Genomic DNA, 19825 nt, shown 5'->3' on the forward strand with positions numbered 1-19825 from the left:
TATGGGAGGACACTGAACACACCACTCATGTTGGCATCACAGACAGATCAACCAACTAGGATGTGGGCGATAATTTCTAAAAGGAATGGAGTTGAGGAGAAACACAGTGTGCAATATGTGGGTGAGGTTTAAAGTTGGTAGTGTTTCAGCGTCTCTGGGCCCCACAGACTGAGGCCTCCTACTGTCCCCTGAGTGTGTGACTCCTTTGTGTCTCATCCATACCTAACAGGCGCAGTTCACGGTGTTTCTTCTGGGGTTGAAAAACAGATTCACGGTGAAGGAATCTGGTCCATAGCATGTGGTATTGTGTGAACGAAGGGCCTCACATCCATGCAAACATCTGTTTGGAGATGGATGGTATTGGGACTCATAACTTTGGCAATATTAGCACATGAAAGGTAGAGAGACTGCAGGAGGGCTATTTCAACCACTCATAGGGGCCCCTCTATTAGCCTCCCATTCATTCACAAACAGACACACACATGATGCTGTTGTTACACACTGCGTGTTGGTCACTTTCAACATCCGCCGCAGCTCCTCCAAGACGCTCGGCTGAGCTATTTTGTCATAATTATGATTAATGTTCTGGCGGGTCACTGGCAGTGTTAAGGCAGTTAACAACACTCGGTGCCCCTCTTTGCACAATCAACAAGTCATTTACAAATCATTACTTGATTCGTGGAAATGTTCTGCGGGTTATCTGATACATGAGCAGCTATGACTCTGCTAATGTTTCCCTTGGGGAGCAAGCACACAATGCCCCGGGACAGTGGCCTGGTCTGGGGCAGGAGGGGGGTTAAATGACAACAGAAGGAGGGAGCTGGAGGGGAGCTCTTGTTGAGAGAGAACAGGAGCTGGGATTACACACTTCCCAGATGTACTTTAAAGTGAGTCAAACAGTTCCTATGCAGTACTGGAGGAAGGGCAACATCTATATTGGTACACTGATAGGAAATGAGAAAGCATCAGTAGTTATGGGGATCGTGCAGGTTCACTTTTGGAGATCACGCCTGAAGTGTTCTCAGGGAAACATTCTTCTTTGAGTTTGTTGACTTCATGGAACAATAAGAAACTAGTTTAGAGAGTTTGAGGGTCCCAGTGTGTTTATTTATATTCACTGTACTCCAGACTGTTGAAATAAAGTGCATAGTCTCATTATTTTGGCCTTTCCAGGTTAACATACAGAGCAGTATAGGTTTCTTATCTTAAACCGTAAATCATGCTGCTTTATCATGACTCTCCTCTCTGTCTCTATGTTGCACTGTTTCTCAATCTAGTGTGGGGTGCCATGGAATTTAAAGAGACAACATTTCAACCGGAAAACCCCAAAGTTCAGTCCCACATAACAGAGAAGTGTGTGCCTGCAGTAGCTGACCTGTGCTGTGAGCTAATTGGAAAAGGGGGTGAAGCAGAAAATGTAAAGTTTCCCTGATCAAAAGTGAAAGCAAAACCATTCCTCTCTCTTCTATGAATGGGTTTCCAAAACCGAAAAATATTCAGCAGCACAGCACAGTTTTATAAATAAAATTTTCACCATGAGTGAATGTAGCAAAAAGGCTTTGGGTAGGAAGTTTGTATTGTGTGAATGATGTGTTAACCAGAAAGCATTTTCATGCAGTAAATGTAATCAGACCTTCAGCGGACAACAAAGCACTAAAGAACACCAGATCTGTGTGCACTCACATCCTCATCCTGGCAGTTCAAACAATTTTCAGATCCAAGCTGCTCACTGAAGGCCTGATTTTTCATTGCCCTCCAAAAGATTATTGTTGAGCACTTTACTCTTCCTTTGTCAAACCACAGTGACGATCAAGTGTCTGCGTTTTGACCAACTAAAACGCTCTACGGGGCAATTTCCATGATCCCTTGATATGTTGGTTGGTGACAAACTGTGAAACACTCTAAATTGCTGTGTGTGACTGCCAGCGTGTCTTGGAAAAGAGTTAGGAAGTGGCATCAGGCACATACATGTACATACTCGCTGATACAGACACACACAGCAACATTAAAACTGACCTAAGGTTAACTTTACCACCTTGTAGTTTTTATTAAAAACTGCTCTGACTGGGGGGAGAGCAATGTTCGCTGGGACCTTCTTGAAGTGGCTTTCTGTGACCCCTGTTTCCCTCTCATGCACACATCTACACACACTGATATTTTGTATTTTTATGCTTAACTTTTCATGATGAATAACCGCTAAGTGGAGTTTCATTGGCTGCACATCTGGGAGCCCTTACGGCTAAAGATGGAGGGAACATGCACTCTAAGTTAAATGAGCACATTCGGTCGACTCGTGTGTCATTCTTTGCATTTCACATAACAAATCTTTATTCATCTGTCAAGGTGTCGGCTTTTTGTCTGACACTGTGGTTGAACTCCAAACCCCAACAGAGTTTTGGAGGCAACACTGTATATGAATTTCATATGTCTTCTCCTGTCTTGTACATTTCTCTGCCTTTGAGCAGATCAGAACAGTGCTGGCTGTACAATTCATACCAAGGTGCTGAGTAACTCTTTTTAAAGTATTTTTCTGGATATTTCACAACACAAACCTTATTTCATTTTCAAAATGTGTTCTTTATTTGAACAGTTGCTTTTCCAGCAACTTCCTTTCTCGACAAAGTTACAGTAAGTCACAACTGGCTTTATCTACATGCTTGTCTCTCAGGTTTGATGATTTTTTAAAAAAAATTGGGTGTGCAGATCTGCGAGTGTGTTTATTTTGGGCTTGGTGTCTGGCTGCCCTCAAGTACCAACACGTCACTGAGGAGGATCAGCGATTTAAATCTGCCAGTTATCCATATAATCATGTTCTTCTGTTCCACTTAAATAAACTTGATGTGCAGATGCATTAGAGCTTGAACACATCTCATTTACTTTCTGTAAGCCTCTTGTTTAATGAAGACTTTGCTACTGAAACCTCATCACATGGCGCATTAGCTGCTTTGCTTCCCAGACACAACACATTTTATATAAACTATCTAACTTTGCAAGCTCTGTGTAATAATTTGACTTCTTCTTGCATTTTTTCCACATTTCGCATTTGCAAATACTTGTAATGTGCACATAAAATATGACGTTAAACCTTTTACATTGACTTTTTACAATACTTCATGGCACCAGTCACAACACCTGCGTAGTTTAACTGGTGGGTGTTGGCAGCGGTCCTGAGAACACAATGAGTTATGAACTATTACAAACGACTGCTTTTCATCAGAGAACATTTCATATTGGTACATGTTCCCGTGCAGCCGGCATAGATCAGTCAGTGATAATGTGGCCACATAAGATAAACAGGTTTTAACACGATGATGATTGAAGGCAAATGACATGTGAGCTATTTGTCATAAAATGTTTATTTGAAATAGGTTTGTTTAAAATGGAATACAGATGTATACACTGTAAGATATGATGATCTGGTGTCAAAATCCTCACTTATTAATATGTTAAGTGGTTTACCTGCAGATTCCTGTGGTGAAATCAGTTTTACCACAATCAGTTAATACAGGCTCTGCACCACATCTGATGTATTTACAGCCCAAATTATAGCCACTGAGTGCTGCTGACTCTGCTTTTTCTCATTTAACCTGGATTTCAAAGCTAATCATTAAACACAGCAAAAAAAAAAAAGGGCTGTATGCCGCCATTCACATCCCTTTATCTCTGCTCTTTATGCTTCAATCAGCACACAACTCCCATCACATATACACTACTGTGCTCCGCCTTACATAATGCCCCGATAGGGAAGTTAAAAGTTCATCCCTTTTAGCTCTAATGTTTTCCTAATGGTCGCTTGTTGAGTTAATAGTTAAATAGCAGCCATGATCATTGTCCTTGCCTTTCATTTGGCCCTATGAGTAAAGCTAAACACATGTTCTCACATCAAAGCTCTAAATTTACCCTCTGACCCGCTAGTAGAGAAAGATTCCAGCAGCTGCGTGTTGGCCCTGGCAAAGCTTGCTTTACACTCAATATAAAGAGTCACTTAAATGAACAGTGTGTGTATGTGTGTGCATCGGTGGATACAAGTGTGATTATGTATAATGAAAAAGCCCATAACATCTATAAGAGGAAAGGATACATTAAAACACTAACCATAACATTTTAAAGGTTTCCTTTTTTTACTGACCAGCTGTGTACAAGTTTTACAATAAAACGCTGGATGGCTCAGTTGCGAGAGTACAGTTGTTTCATTTAAATGTTTGGATTTAATATATAAATGCATTAAAGAGTACAAAAATAAAACATTTGTATAATATTAATCTTTTCACATGACATAAAAGATTTAAATGAAGGGCTGAATGGAATTCAAACAGTTAAATGCAGCTACACATTCAAAAAGAACAGAGTAGAAACAGGATGTTGAACATAAAAAATAGGACAAAAGATAAAATTTAATGGTCAGAGTTTGCGAGTAATAATATTTTTTTTTGTTGTTAAAACACAAACACATCAGATATAAAGTGCACCGCTATCTGCAAGACAGTTATAGGTAGTCACATCTGTTAATAGTCAGTAATGGTCCTGTTTTCTGTACTGCAGCTCTCAGTGTTACACGGCTTTTAACTACTGATGTGGTAACTGTTATTTAACTCTTTTCAGCACCCTTCTTTGAAATGGGCATTTCCACTAACAGGTTATTTCAACAGGATCCAAGAAAAATAAGGTCACAATGATATACTAAGGCTGCAAAACTCTGATTGATGAGCGTTTTGTTCCAACCGTCACATGTTAACTGACAAAACTTTATGATTCCGGTAAATTTCATCTTATTGGCTGCTCAATTAAAACTGTTTGGGAACCAGATGTTCCGCTTTTTGCAAGGGGAAAAAAAAAGAAAGAAAAAGCAGACGTGGGTAACACACGGTCGCGTAATCACAGCCACAGAACAGCTCAGGAAATGCTCGGGCTTTTTTGGCATCCTCATTTCCATCACAAAAACATTGTAATTGCCATTTTTATTAGGATCTTGTGGACATCTTTTATTCAGCGTGGGAGCAGCTGGCACCCGCTGAAATTCCTTGCTGCCAATTAACTTGTTTTTCAGAAGAGAAACTATACATTGTTTATCATTTTGCCCAATTTGAAATCAGAGACAATCAGGATAATTAGATCCTATATTTAGGATTAGATATAATAAATCATTTTTTTCCTGGCTCAGCAAACCACATGGCTCTGCTACTAACAAATGCTCAATCATGTTTGTGGTGGAGAAACCCTCCTGTTGACCTACATCCTTCTCTTTTAGACACTTGCTTTTTCCTGAATGACGAAGCCAGAGGGACGACAAAATCTCCAAAAATAGCTCTTTACTGTTAAAGTCCATTAACAAAAAAGTATATACATTGTGGTTAGAAAAACATACATACACTTACAGATATAATTGCACTTTGCACTACTAACATTTTGCTATATCTATAAGTGGTGAGAGTTGTGATGGTGAAGAAGGCGGCAGAGCAGGTGGATTGGTGTTCATGGGAGTTGTAGGCTCATTCCACGCAAAAGGCCGCCGGGGTAAGTGCTGTACAACATACAAGATGGTCTTATATCACGTTACATATCTGTGATGATGGTTTAAATCCTCAGTGATGACTCGGGAGGATCCCTGCAGGCTCTTTAGTTACCCTGTTTGGATTTCTTCATCCTGGAAAGGAAATTTGATATGAGTTTTACAAGAACAAAATAGAAGTGAAGACGGCAGTGTCAGAATCATATAACATATCCAGTGCTGACCATTCACAGTTGCTTGCTGTCTATTACTTTAGCAAATAGCAAGAATTGATTATAGAAAATTACTTTGGCAGAGTGACAAAAATTACATTTGTTTTATGCCCATGTGGACAAACAATTGGATGCTAATTTGTAACCAGTAAACACCATATTGGAAATGAATGAGTGTTTGTTCAAGTGGCAAAACTATGATTACATTCAGTTCCAGGTTGTCTAATAAAAACAGCTGCTTCAAGTTTACAGGGCCAAAATGTTTTTGAGCAGTAATCAAGAGGTAAACTTCCCGGTCTATTAAATCTGAATTAAATTTTGCATTCGGTTCTTGCTCGCCAGTTAGTTATTGTGTTATTTCAGACTGGGGTTTAAGTCCAAAACCACTGACTTTGCTGCTCTAGATTTAAAAAAAAAAAACAACAACAACAAAAACTGGTTTTGATAAATAGTATGTCTAAATGTGTAATTTTTGCAGAGCATTAAATTGCAGCAGTTGCACAGTGATGCACACACACCACTGCATAAACTGTATATTACCAGAATAAACACTTGAACATGGGTGGGCTGTTTAATTATTGACTTTGGAGAGATGCTCTGCCACATTTCAACTGATGAAAAAGGTAATCATGGGTTTGTTTGCTAGACTACAGGGTACCATAATGCATGAGTTACAACTGTGTGCATTTCCACACATTCTAAATAAGTTCATCCCTCCTCCCCTTTTGACCGTATGTGTAATTGGAAACACATTAGGCTCTGATCCATTGTAAATGAGCTCTATCTGCCCTCTACATGGGCTGTTTTGTTATGCAGAGGACGGTTAACACCTCGACGAGTCAACAGCTCCACAATCATCCCCGAGACAGACGGTCTGACTGCGGCACTGTGCACGCATCAGTCAGTGGGTATTCAGTGTGTGTGTCAGCAGTTGGATTGACTGCAGGAGTGTGTTTTGTTTTCTTTACACGGAAAGACAGGGAATCTATTTTTTTTTTTTTTTACATCCTCAAACTCTTTTATGTTCCACAACAGACTGTGGTTTGCTTCATTCCTTACAAAGATATGAGTGCACAGAGATGGCAACTCAATCCCTTCTTAAAGCTTTAAAGTAGCGATGTTTTTCAGAAAAGTGTCTCCTTCCTCAGCACAGGAAGGAGACAGTTGATATTGGCAGTGACTTTTAGCCCCCAAAATCTCAGGGTGACTTTAACATGAATGTATAATATCCACTTGTTGCATTAATGTTGCATTAAGAGCCCTAAAAGAAGATAAATCTAACAAGGTGCACTATTTTTATTACCTAAGGTCATGCTAAATCCACAGTGCAGTTTGTAATTTACTTAATACAGTATGTAAGTGCAGTGCAGGAGTGTGTTTTACAGGAGTGTATTTTACTAAAGTGCATTTGCAGACCTGGTTCTTGTAGGAACAGTGATTTTTAGGAATTCACTCTTAACAGTTTAGCAAGGGCAAATTAAATATGGTTGTAAAGCATCATTCCACATCAAACCCACAGTTTGTGTGTGAAAGTGGAATTAGTCTCCACTCCCACTTTGTCGTGTTGCAGCATGTTTTGAGTTTGGGCTCCAGTATAAATTGGGCAATTGAGAGCTGCCACTGTTACAATGGTCTGTTGGTAGGCATCCAAATGCGCATTTGTGCTTTTATAACTTTAAATTCCTATAGAATGGAAGTGATTTCACACCACACCAAATGAGTCATTTGTTACAGGCTGACAACAGACAACAGAATTGTGTATTGCAGCAAAAAACACGACCAGAATGAGTCTGATTTGGTGATACTTACTTGTTGATGGCGTTCTTCAGGTACTGTTGCATCCATCGGATCTCTGGGTTCAAACACACCTCCTTGTTGGTCTTCAGCTTGGCACTGATCAGAAAAAAAAGAGAAAAGATTTCAGTTTGAACCAATTATACCTCAGCCGAAGATGAAAGAGTGAATTATGCTAAATCAGTGGCGTTGGGTATCTTAACACTTTCTTATCAAATGCACCGAATTAGCACTGCCTTGTGAGTTTCGACACACGCAGGGAACCTTTTCACAGTGGTGCCTCAGCGTATTAATGACCACTCACTCTTCCACCTCTTTTGGGAACATGCGCCTTAAGGCAGTTCTTAAAGATAATGCCTCTTGGGTTTAAAATTTCACCCTTGATTGACCTTCCTAATTTATGTGCAGTAAACATTGGAGTATGTTGACGAGTCAGTACCTTGACATGTAGCTACAGGCTACTTTCTAAATCCAGCATAACCCTGTGGTTATTTAAAGAATGCGTCGCCAATAGATCGTATGTCTCTATGCAGGAGATCATGCCTCCTTTGAGTAACTAAAAATCTGCTTTTCTGACTCCGTGCATGTGTTTTTACAGTATAAGACCTGCCAATTTGTTTTCCCCCCTTAAAGGAACTTTATGCAAGAACGTGAAGCAGTTTACATGTTTTAGTCTTCAGTTGTTTTTATAGCTAATGTGTGGATGGACTGTAAAGTAACTTGAAATATAAGACCTTCCCTGATTTTCTTAGTTGCCTATAACAGCCTGTGGAATGATTTTTATGCCATGGACGGGGACAAATTTTAGGGAAAATGCAATGAATGTAACATTTATGCTCGCCCTTTACTACTTTGCTTCAATGTCTGTCCTCTACAGTGTGCACGAATAGCCAACATTAGCTTTGAAATGGAATCTGCTCACACAACTGGCTTCCAACACCACCTAGACTCCACCACAAACTGTCTTTCTCTCCATTTTAGCACCATTTTGTGCCAGTGCTGGAGAGACAAATATGATCTATACTCTCAAAAGGAGTTCACAGCCAAACTATAATAGCAGTAAAACTTCACCAGCTATCAACATGAGTCAACTTGTGGTCAGTCACGTTCAGTCTGGTATATATGACATCCCTGATTTGAATGAGGCCCTTAATGCTTACGCACAAAGTACGAGCATGTGTGTGAGCAACAGGATGCTGCCTGCAGTTAACTTAATGGCCACGGGTGTCGTTAATAACAAGGGTTTTCTGAATGTTACGCACAGAATCTTTTAACATTTAACTGTTCCAGGGGTTTTCCTTTCTATTGTAACCAACCACATGGTGCCTGTTTAGCTTCACACTTTCATCTGTAAATCTACGCCACGCAAACAACAAATGAGATCATAACTAAAGGTCGTAAGCACAGGATGAGAAGGAAACACTGCGTGACAGGCAAATGAGGAGTAAACCTCAACTGCAAAACCCACAATTATTGCTTTCCTGTTGAAAACAAAAGTGCGTCCAGTTTCCACCTTCTTTTCACGCTCGCTCATACATTAATGGAGCGCTTCCTGCGGATGCGTCAGGAGGCCAGTAGTAAAAACGTCTCGCTCTCTGTGAATGTGTGACGGGCGACAGAGGGGCGTGCGTGTACACATGCATGCACAACTCTTTTCTCTGGCCTGTCACCTCTCTGAGATTGATGGTGAGAAATGTCCAGCAAGGTGGAAACCTGTCTGAGGGTTTTCGGGCCATCATAGAAAACACACTGCCACTGAAGTCAGCATGAAAGAAAACCAACACTCACATCACTTGGAAGGGGCAGTTAGGTGTGTGGATGAACCGGAGCTCTCGGATGTAGCCTCGTGGGACGCTGTTGACCGTTGAGCGACAGTAGCATCTCTCCACCAAGCTGATGGGCTTTGCTGAGAAAGCAAAGAAGAGATGAGTGTCAGTTATGCAAAACAATATTCTCAGCATGTATGTTTACAGAAAGCAGTGCAACAGATTAGAGGACACTAATGATTCCCTCTGGAAACGGAGAGATCACACACGTTCTATTGCAGCAAATTATGATTAAACAATAATTCTGCTATTAAGTGAGCTGAAAATGATAGCGCAAGTAAATGAAAGAATAACCTCAACAGATCAGCAAGTTGAAGCATGCAGGCCTTTTCAAACCAACACATAAACCAGCAGCTCATGCCCTCTACTACACTGTAGCTTTCTGGATTTATAGTGTATTTTCCATTTAAAATCTATACTTGTTTGTCTATTTGAGGGTCATAAATCCTGGAGCCACGGCTAAACATGAAATGAAATCAAGATTTCATATGTAAGCTTGTCCTATAGAACACACAAACACAGAGATGTAGGACTTTTAGAATCACAAACAGCACAGTCTTTCACTCAAACACAACTGTGTGCTCCTTAAACTCCATGATGGATGTGCATATTTTCCATTACAACCTCAGCTTTCAGGTTTGTACAAGGAGATGTACATGCTTGATTAATGTGGAAAAATAAACACAACCATGTTTTCCTGTTTCTTGAATTCTACAAAATTCCCTGTTAACCCAGCCAACGGGTTGTCAGTGCATCTTTCTAAAGCTGATGGCAGACTATGGGCCACACAAAAACAGATGGTGAGAGGAACCGCTACGGATTGAGCTCCATGCAAATGGTTTTTTACACCTGATCTAACGGTTTTATCATGATAAAGAGCGCGACACCTTCGAGTTGGTTTGACTGATGTCGCCACGTAGACTCGCTGAGGTTTTTGTCCTGCGGATGCCTCATTTGCGCGTAATTAAATGAAAACAAAAGGCTGGATAAATACACGCGTTGATCAGTGATCCAACGGGGAATTTCTTCTGCAGTATAGAAGTCACATGTGCAGCAGATTCGTGGTTTACGTACATTAGAAAACGGATTCTCCCTGCTCCAGAGCAAACTTATATATACATTACGCATTTGTGGAATGAAATTAATATTTTAAATGAAGTGAAAAGATTTAATGGCGTCAAATTTACGTTTGATTGAGGCAACCTTTATTGCACTTAATTTGGGTTGTCATCTAAATTTAATAGCCAATCATGTAAAAATATTTTGGCACAAAAGCAATATAAATAATATGAAATGAAAACTGATCAACACAGTTTGCGTAATATCAATAACAAGCACAACATTAAATTGGTGTTATGTTTTATTTTTATTGAAGTGGACTACTTTAAACAACAGGTGCGGAATGGAAACACTAATCTCCTCTCCGCTGATGCATTTTCTAAAGTCCACATGAACCACTATGCCAGATAATAATTAAATAAGCCTCAGTAATTTGCAGCTTTTCATCATGAGCCCACAGCTATTTAAAAAAAAACAACAAAAAAAACAAAAAACAAAGCAAAAGTCCAAACAAAACCAGGAAAACACAATAAACCAGAAAATGCTCCCATACCTTGTGATGGAGACACAAATATCAACACCATGAGCGCAGCCACGGCTGCCAGAAGCTTCGCATCCATCGTGCGTAAATATCACCGCGATTTGATCCTGCTCAGAGTAAAGTCCAGAGGAGCTGTGACAGACGGGACACCGGCGGAGGGTTAAATTACGCACCAACGTCAAGTCACATTCAAAGGGATAGCGCTTCTGGTTGTGGAGAGCAAAATAAAAGCCAAAAAATGCGCATGCGTCGGTGTAACTGACATTCGTGAAACGGTGGGATAATATAGCAAGTCACAAATGAAATATAAAATGCTATAAAGTACCCATAAAGTATTTTTGCTGTAATATGTTACTGATGGATGGCTTTCTTTTAACTATTTTTAATTATATACTTTTATTTTGTAGGAACTTTCATTTGTCTCCTGCCTGGTTCGTGAGGATCTCCGAGGGAACTTTATTTATTCAGCCTAATTACGCACCATCATACGCTCACAAGCAGAGCATCAAACCATGCGAGCGAGCGCACGCACCTCCTCCTTACGCGTAAAAACCTTTTTTAAAAGTGGCGTCGTGTGCTTTAATGAACGTGTTATGGAATTAATGGACCCGCAGATTTCGCGGCACTGTAATTTGGGTTCACTGTATTTACTGACATTAGATTAGAATCAACTTTACTGTCGTTGCACAAGTGGAGTACAAGTATTAAGACAATGAAATGCAGCTCAACATCTAACCAGAAGTGCAAAAGAAGCAGTGAAAGTGCAGTGCAAGTGGAATGGCTTTAAGGGTAATATGAATGTGCTAAAATGTATGCAGTATGAGTAGTATAAACAGTGTATCCAAGCTGTATAAATTATGTATAAAGTATTTGCAGTGTGTATATACTGTATAAATAGAGTGGTGTGATCTCATTAATTATACGAAAAGAATATTAATAGATATACATAAATTTGCTTTTAATTTGAAAAAACCAAGAAGCACAAAATTTTCCCTCCAATCAAGCATTGCATAGATTTATACATTTTCTTCTGCATGACTCGGTCCTTGTGGCTGCCGCTGAGGCTATGAGAAGAAACTGGAGACGTTTGTTTGCACGTGTTTGTTTTTAGTCATGGTTTGTCTTCTCATGGACTTTGCTGGTCTAAATTAATTAAAAGCTAAAAAATGTAACTGGAGAGGACACACGTGAGTCCATAATCTGTACTGTCAGTTATCACTACACACAAAGTGGTGTAGAAACAACACAGACATTTCTCAGCTTGTGTTTGGAGATGAGTAAAATTATTCCCATTTTTAGCGAATTGTCAAACAATAGCCTTTATAGGGAGTGTTGAAGATTTCCAATCTGTGTGTGTGCGTACGTGCACACCCTCACTGTGATGTTTTGGGGTTTATTATTAGTGTGTTTAATAGGATGCAGATGTGAAGTCAGTTTCCACACACTTGGCTTTCATCTTCCAGAGCAAACACTCCGGCATATGTGTGTATGTGTGAATATTATATGAGTAAATATGTACTTTAAGTGTGTGTGCGTGTGTGTGTGTGTGTGTGTGTGTGTGTGTGTGTGTGTGTGTGTGTTTGTGTGTGTGCATGCGTGTGCCAGTAAGTAGTTTATTTCTGTTCCTGTATTCCTCAAATGCTAGGTTACTCTAATCCCCAAAATACTTTTACAGACTGTTTAAGTCAAATGCACACAACTGGACTCAATGCAATTCCACAATGCAAATAGCAGCTTAAATCCTTTACTCCGAAGATAACAAAAGCTTGTATTTACGCAGACTTAGGTTGTGTTTTGCTACATTTTTTTTCTCAGAGCAACACGAGTAATGAGAACAAATGCTGGGTTTTGTATTTTTCTATTCTGTGTTTTTTTTCCAATATTGCAGGCATATCCTCTCATCACACAACTGTGGGAAAGCAAACCACCTGCTGACAGCACACTTTATCATGAAAATGAGTGAGGGATAGAAAAGGGTAGTTCAAGGAGAATAACAGTGTTTTACGCTTGTGGTTTACTGCAACTAGCTAGGAAAGTAAAAATTCTCTTTCGTGTAAGTTAAAGGGTCAGTGTCTTCTAATATACATACAAGATGTTTATAAAGAAGCCTGTTCTTAGCTTATGTGTGGTCGTAGTTTTTTGTGTGTCGTCTGAGACGTTTTCTTTGATATACTGCAGACTGTCTGTGTTTTGGATCTCAAACAGTCACTATAGATGAAGCCATGGAGACCAGACTGACGGGAGGAGACTCACAGAGGGCGAAATCAGCTGACAGCTGACAGGACATACATTTAACTGTTGACTTCTCTCACAGGCCACAAAGGCCGACTCCGAGTGTGTCTGTTAGAAAGATAGAACAAGCAACGAGTAAAAAGAGCGCAATATGAAAGTATTTGATTTAGCACCTCTCAACTTGGAGTGAAAGGTGACTTCAGAGGCTTACAGATCAAAGCGCTCCCATCACAACAGCTCATCAACCTGCTCCACTCTCACACAAGGACGCCTGACACGTCATTACAATCTCCACTTTACATTCGCTCCTCCGCTCTTTACCAAACGGAGAGCCGTGAATCTGCACAAACAACAAACGTGTGCAGTGTGGTTTGCGCAAGCACATGTACAAATGGAAGTCATTTGTCTTGAACACACACACACGAAAGTTGTGAACGGGGTGCCGACCTGTGACATGTCATGGAGGAGAGAGTACATCCAAGTATTTCAACATTTCTGCCAGAATCAGCGAGATTTACTCTCTCGAGCTGAACGGACTAGTTGTGGTTACATAAGCAAACTTGGCAGCACATCTTCTTCCCCAGTTGTTTCGTTCTTTCTTGAATTAACAAGTTTGCCGTGATTCTGAAATGAAACAGTTTTTTTTTTCTCAGCACAAGGAATCATTTACGGAAAATGTTTATTAGAAGTATCTTGTGTAGAAAAGAAAGTGAAAGAGAGGCTCATATTTTAGGGTATTTTGGGGTCATGGTGGTAATTTTGCATGCAGTGAACATAAAATTTGTGCTACCTGTTATGTTTTACTCACACCTGTCCAGAGTGCAGTATATTTAAGTTGCAGGTTCTGTAGCCCATCTGTCCTTCTATCTGTTTTGGGAGGTCTCACTCCAGGGGTCCATCTCCTGCTCTCATTAGTCATATCTTACTGTACTCTCAAAGGACAAGATAAGTGCTTTTTTGACTGAAAGTGTAAATCATATGTCAGGTTTTCCTCTGAAGCTCCGAAAGCATAGCAGGTGTCCTCCAGGAATTTTTTTTTTTTTTTTAGAAACCCTGAGAACGTTTGATAAACTCCTTTTTGGTTGCTCAGTTTGACATTCACATATATTTCTACTGCCAAAGTTATTGGAAGAAAATAGGAGATAAGGCTGAAAAAAAGCTAAGACAAAAGCAGTCAGTCATCACAATAGCTACATTTCAAACCTGCACACAGCAAACATCATCATTATAACACTTTTACTAAGATGTTTTCATGGGTTTTCCATCCTAATGTTCAAAAACTCGGATTAAATGAAAGTTAATCTGCACTTTGTTGATGATGAGCTGAAAAAACACAAATCTGTCACATATCAATGGTTTGTTAAACATTCCTTAGCTGCTATTCACCTCTAAAAAGACACCCTGTGCTCAAGGAGACAGGAGTATGGATGGCTGAACGTATTATGGCCGAGATGCCAGTTTCCATAGATCAGACTTTGGTTTGAGAACATACAGGCAACTGGCCCCAGTAGGGGATCTGAAACTGCTCCATTGAGGCACTGTGAGGCTGAGGGCCTGCTGGCTCAGCCCTTTGTCTGGTTTCCTCTACATCCTCCAGAGAGTCACGAGCCCTGCGCCTTCACTCCAACATATGGACCACCTCAATGACCTGTCAACAAAGTCTTTAGCCATAGATGCTGATTCAAAGGAGAAACAATGCTCTGGACAATGGCTTTATAATCACTGGCGAGTTCCAAGATCTTCCAAACATGGCAGAGAAAAAGCGGCGCTTTCAGCCTCATTTTATCTCGTCTAATAAAACTTCCTGTCAAATAACGTGGCACAATTCCACCATTTTCTGGGCAAAGTCCCCAAATTTGTTGCTTTTTTTCTCGGCCAGCACCATCTCCAAATTTCTCTCACTGCCTGTGCTAATTAGTTCTCTCTGTGTTCTTGTTTTTAATAAGATATAATCAGTGTCAAGATTTATCTTCCTCAGTGTCTCTCAAAAGCGCTTGTGAACCACACAAAATGCTTCTTGCATCACAGTGCTATCATCACCGAAATACTTACATTGTTAATTTTTGCAAGAAACTAAACATGACTGAAGATACTGTTTGTTGTAGTACAAAATATAATGTTGCAGGCAGGACCCCAGAGATGACTGCCATATTAATTAGCAACAGGAGAGGGAGTTTTTGCATTCTTATAATCCTTGAGATACACTAAGTGAAACCTTTTATTTACATTATAGCATAAAGTCAGATGTCAGTTGTACTAGTTTTTATGGTTTCAGCTGTGAGTTTATGCCAGAACGGGCCACATGAGCCACAGCTGGTGAGGATCTGGCTGGTTAGCTGGTTGTTGGTGGATCCATTGAGTTTGACACCTGGTGCTGTCTTGCCACGGGAACAAAAACCCCTCAGCTGCTTCTGTGATGTTGCCCAGGAGGAGTCGAGAAACAGCCCAGAGACACATGAACGTTCGGGGTAACACTGCCGAGTCTGCTTTTTGAAGTCGAGAGCGATGATATAGTGTTGTCGTGCAGTTACGGCTTTTGTAGATCGTAGGAATGCTCCTGCGGTATATCATCTTGATTGTTTTTTCAATTCTATCTGGAGTCAGGTTTTTTAGAGGCCCGTGATTCACTCCCACAAAATTTAGAAAAGATAATTTAGGAAACTGAAACCCGGCGCGTAGGTTTGCAAGAAAACATGCCCTACATTTTGGCTGATCTCTTAAACAGATTGGCTTGGCTTGGTTTTGTTGCTTTACTATAGTTTCTCAATTCTGGTTAAGCAGCAATCAGTGAACCATGAATTTGTTTAGACACGTTTTCGTTACTGTGTTGCAACTGTACACAAACACACATTAAATACCAGGACAGATACACATATGCAAACACACTTTTTCTCACTAGCAAAAACTCCTACAGTTTATTTTGTCACTGAATCTGAAAACCACAACACAAACAATATGCTCCACGCTTTAGCCCCGGCCACATGTTTAATCCTTGACAAAGGCTCTGACACACAATCCCTTTCAACATTTAGCCCCCTTCTTCTTTTGCCTATTTGTTTTAGCCTCTTTGGCTCTGACAAAAGTGAGAGCATCTTCACACAATTTATGTTTTTGGTTAGTCCTTAAACCTGATCCATTTGTTTGATAAAAAGCCAGAAAGGCACATGGAGTGTGTTAATATTTCATTATTCATTCATTCCTGTGTGTCATACAGCACAAGTGTTATCCACTACACTGATTCTGTCTGTCATCAAGCTGGTATGTGTCCATGTTCTGTTTCTGAGAGATGCTGAAACAGGTGAGTGTCAGAAACAGCTGAAAGTGAGTCTGACACAAATTACCACACAGTGTTTCCTCGTTTAGGTTAAAAACAAGATGACAAACAAAGCTGGCTGCTTAACAGAAAAAGCATCCAAGATCAGATTCATTCAGCATATGCAGACTGTTAATCAGTGCCAATGCTTCCAAGTAATTACAGTGTGAGAAAGAGTAAAAAGTATTTGTTTAGGTTTTTACACCTGACAACAATTTTTCACGCCAACAGTTCTGTACATGAAAGTCAAGCCACAAGGCACAAGTTCACAAACCACTGCTTTTCCATTTTCCTCTGTTCCTGTTTAAAAAAAACATTGGATAGCATTGCAATATAACATTGGCTCCTATTTCTGACAGAATGGCAAAGCACTAAATACTCAATAATACAATAATAATAATACATGATCTGTTCTTGGCTGTAAAACTATTCAGCAGTTTAAATTTAGCAGCATTTTTCTTTCCTCTTGCAGTGTGATCTAAAGCTCTCCTTATACAACGTTCCCAGCGAGATGTATTTACATTTTGGAATTCATATTCTGAATTTATCAAATGCTAATCAGAAGATTGAGAAAAATGATATTGGGTGAAAAAAGAAAACAGTTTTGTCTATGTGAAGCAAACCTGCAGATTGTCCAGCTTAAAATTAATCACATGTGGAGCAGACGATATAGCTTCCAGTCTGAATTTAGTAAGTGCACTGGACGTATCATGTTTCCTAGACTGATCAATTATCAAGGAATTGTGGTGTGACTATAAAGAATTTACTTTCCCCTCAATCTATCCACAGCTCCCCCCGTCCTCTCCCTTTGCCACCTCTCTTTTGGGACAACCCCCGAGGTCCTTCTATTCTCAGTCCTCCTCCGCTGAGGCATAACACCACAGCTGCTGTCTCTTTACTGCTGTTCCGTGCCCAGGTCACTGCATAAAACACTTAAAGAGCATTTAAAGAGAGAGTTAAGGCTACAGCTGTCAATCAGAATGATAGAGCAGCTTAACATGACTGTCACTTTTATATCCTCTCATTGTAACTTAGTGGGAAATAATAGCAGGAAGCTGGGAACAGGGCTGCATGTCTTGCTGTAGCTGCAATCAAACACCTATTAATCACAGTGAGGAAACGGCACTGGCAGAGAAGCGAAGACAGAGTATCTTGTCCTCTCTCACATGGACAAATACGAGATATTGTTACATGCTATTCATCCTGCATGGCGCCTTTGAAGTAATTCCCCAACTGGGAAACAGAGGGTGATTTTTCATGAAGGCATAAATGAACATGAAGGGGATTATGTGTACAGATCCGCTTGCATGTGCCTGGACCCACAATCACATGCACATGCATGCAAGGGCACAAGAAGTAACATGATTGCATATAAAGATATTACAAATGGAGTTCTCGTATTTGTAGATTGTAGACAGACTTGCATAGCTGTAAACGTTTCTTGATAATTGCGACTGTGTGTATGAGGAGTGTTGACATGGTGGTTGGCTGGCCTTGGGCTATTTGCCTTTGCTTCTATGCTATTCTTAATAGGCCGTGTGATGCTTGAGGCCTGCAGTAGGCTCACTAACAGCAACATGCGCACGTCAACAATGTTCTCTCAGTAGGCAAAGGGATGATGAATGTAAAGGAAGACGGACAGAAAATGGAGAAAACACGGAGCAGAGTTAACGACAGGTTGAGAGAGGAGAGGAGAGGTACAGATGATGTAGAGGAAAGACAAAGTAACAAGAGGTGAGGGAGAAAAATGAGCAGCCAGCTAGAGGCCTGTTTCCAGAGCTGGCTTTGATTAGTGACTGTAGCCACACTCTGTTCCTCATTAACTCACCCCAGCGTGGAGGTGAAGCAGAGAAAGGGCCGACTCTTTCTGAACGGTTACAGAACGCAGAGCGGGCCTGAATTCATCCTCTGCATGTCCCCCCTTCAAAACGAAGGTTACCATAATTCAAAAACAGCTTCTGATCTGATTGGTGTTTCCACTTTGGGATTCACGGCTTGTACTGGTGTAAAATATGTGCGCTAGAATAAAGTGATCTTCATATGGGAGCAGAAAGGCCTCGCATGCTATAAAATGTGCTGATATCTTTATCAGTGTGGCAAAGTTGAAGGAATGACAATTCCAGAAATCTTTATTTTCACCTGTCTCTGCTCAGCACTCGGTTTCTGAGCTTTTCTCACAAAACAATAACATCAGTTTCACTGTGGATGGCAATGTTGGTCTGATACTTTGGCATGAACTGAAAAATCTTAACAGCCACTGCACTGCAAAACATAAATTAATTCATCTAATCAATTCATCTTTTCTGATTTACTTAGCATAATTATATGCGTTTCGCTAATTTGTAGTTAAGTGAATTTAACATGTTGCATTTTTCAGACCGCTTTAACTTAAAAACAGGAGTGCTTCTAACTTGAGACATTTTTCCTGAAAGAATGAACTGAATGAATGAACAGCTGAGAGTTCACTCAACTCATGAAAGTGAGTTTGTAAGAAAGAAAACAGGCGTAGAAGCAGGTTACCCAACATGCTTTGTTAGAGAATTAAACCTCCCCAGAGAGGCTTCCTCTGTCATTTCAGAAAACAGACATGCTGGAAATTCTGTGTCTTTGCTGAACGTAGTTGTAGCAAAACATTTTTAACCATGAGAAAGTTTAGTGTTGAATTTGGTTCTCTCACTTTACACTTTTCATTTATTCCTTGGGGGAGCTCCCCCACAGATTTATTCCAATCTGTGGGGTAGCAGCCTCACAGATTGTCTTTGGTCAAAAATGACTTCAATCAATCGATCAAACTTTATTTATATAGCACTTTTCATACAGTTAAAGCAACACAGAGTGCTTTACAACATTTAAAAACATTAAAAACAAGAAAACCCATCCCTCCCTCCCTCCCTCCATATATCCATATATGCTCACAACGCACCCACACATACACACACACATACACACACACACACACTCTCACTCTCACCACTGACAGCAGGGAGACATGGAATGGCACTGACGATTGTGTGTTTCCCCTCCTGAGGAAACACTGGAGTTAAAAACTAAAACTTTACAGTATACAATAGAATAAAAGGCCTGATATAAGATAAGTAAAAGGTGAAAAGTTAAAAGCGTAAAAGTACATAAGATAATAAAGAATGATAAGAACATAAGAAGGATTTAAAAGGTTAATTAAAAGCCTGATTAAAAAGGTGCGTCTTCAACTTTCTTTTAAAAATATCGACAGTCTCTGCAGTCCTGAGGTTCTCCGGCAGGCTGTTCCACAGGAGGGGGACTTCAACAGTTTAGGCTGTAAGTTCTTATGATTAGCAAGGAAGCAACTCTTTACACTTA

The 19825-nt window shown here is 40.1% G+C and overlaps 1 protein-coding gene across 1 annotated transcript; it reads right to left on the reverse strand.

Annotated features, from left to right (window-relative positions):
* Positions 1-5292: 5292 nt before the first annotated feature.
* Positions 5293-11111, reverse strand: cxcl12a (chemokine (C-X-C motif) ligand 12a (stromal cell-derived factor 1)). The gene is made up of 4 exons (XM_023283707.3): positions 10954-11111; positions 9304-9421; positions 7531-7614; positions 5293-5644 (listed from the first exon to the last, which is right to left on the reverse strand). Exons 1-4 carry the CDS (start codon positions 11018-11020, stop codon positions 5617-5619), a joined length of 297 nt encoding a protein of 98 aa, XP_023139475.1. The 5' UTR covers positions 11021-11111; the 3' UTR covers positions 5293-5616.
* Positions 11112-19825: the final 8714 nt, after the last annotated feature.

This window comes from Amphiprion ocellaris, chromosome 16 (assembly GCF_022539595.1).
Source record: "Amphiprion ocellaris isolate individual 3 ecotype Okinawa chromosome 16, ASM2253959v1, whole genome shotgun sequence".
Lineage (NCBI taxonomy): Eukaryota > Metazoa > Chordata > Actinopteri > Pomacentridae > Amphiprion > Amphiprion ocellaris.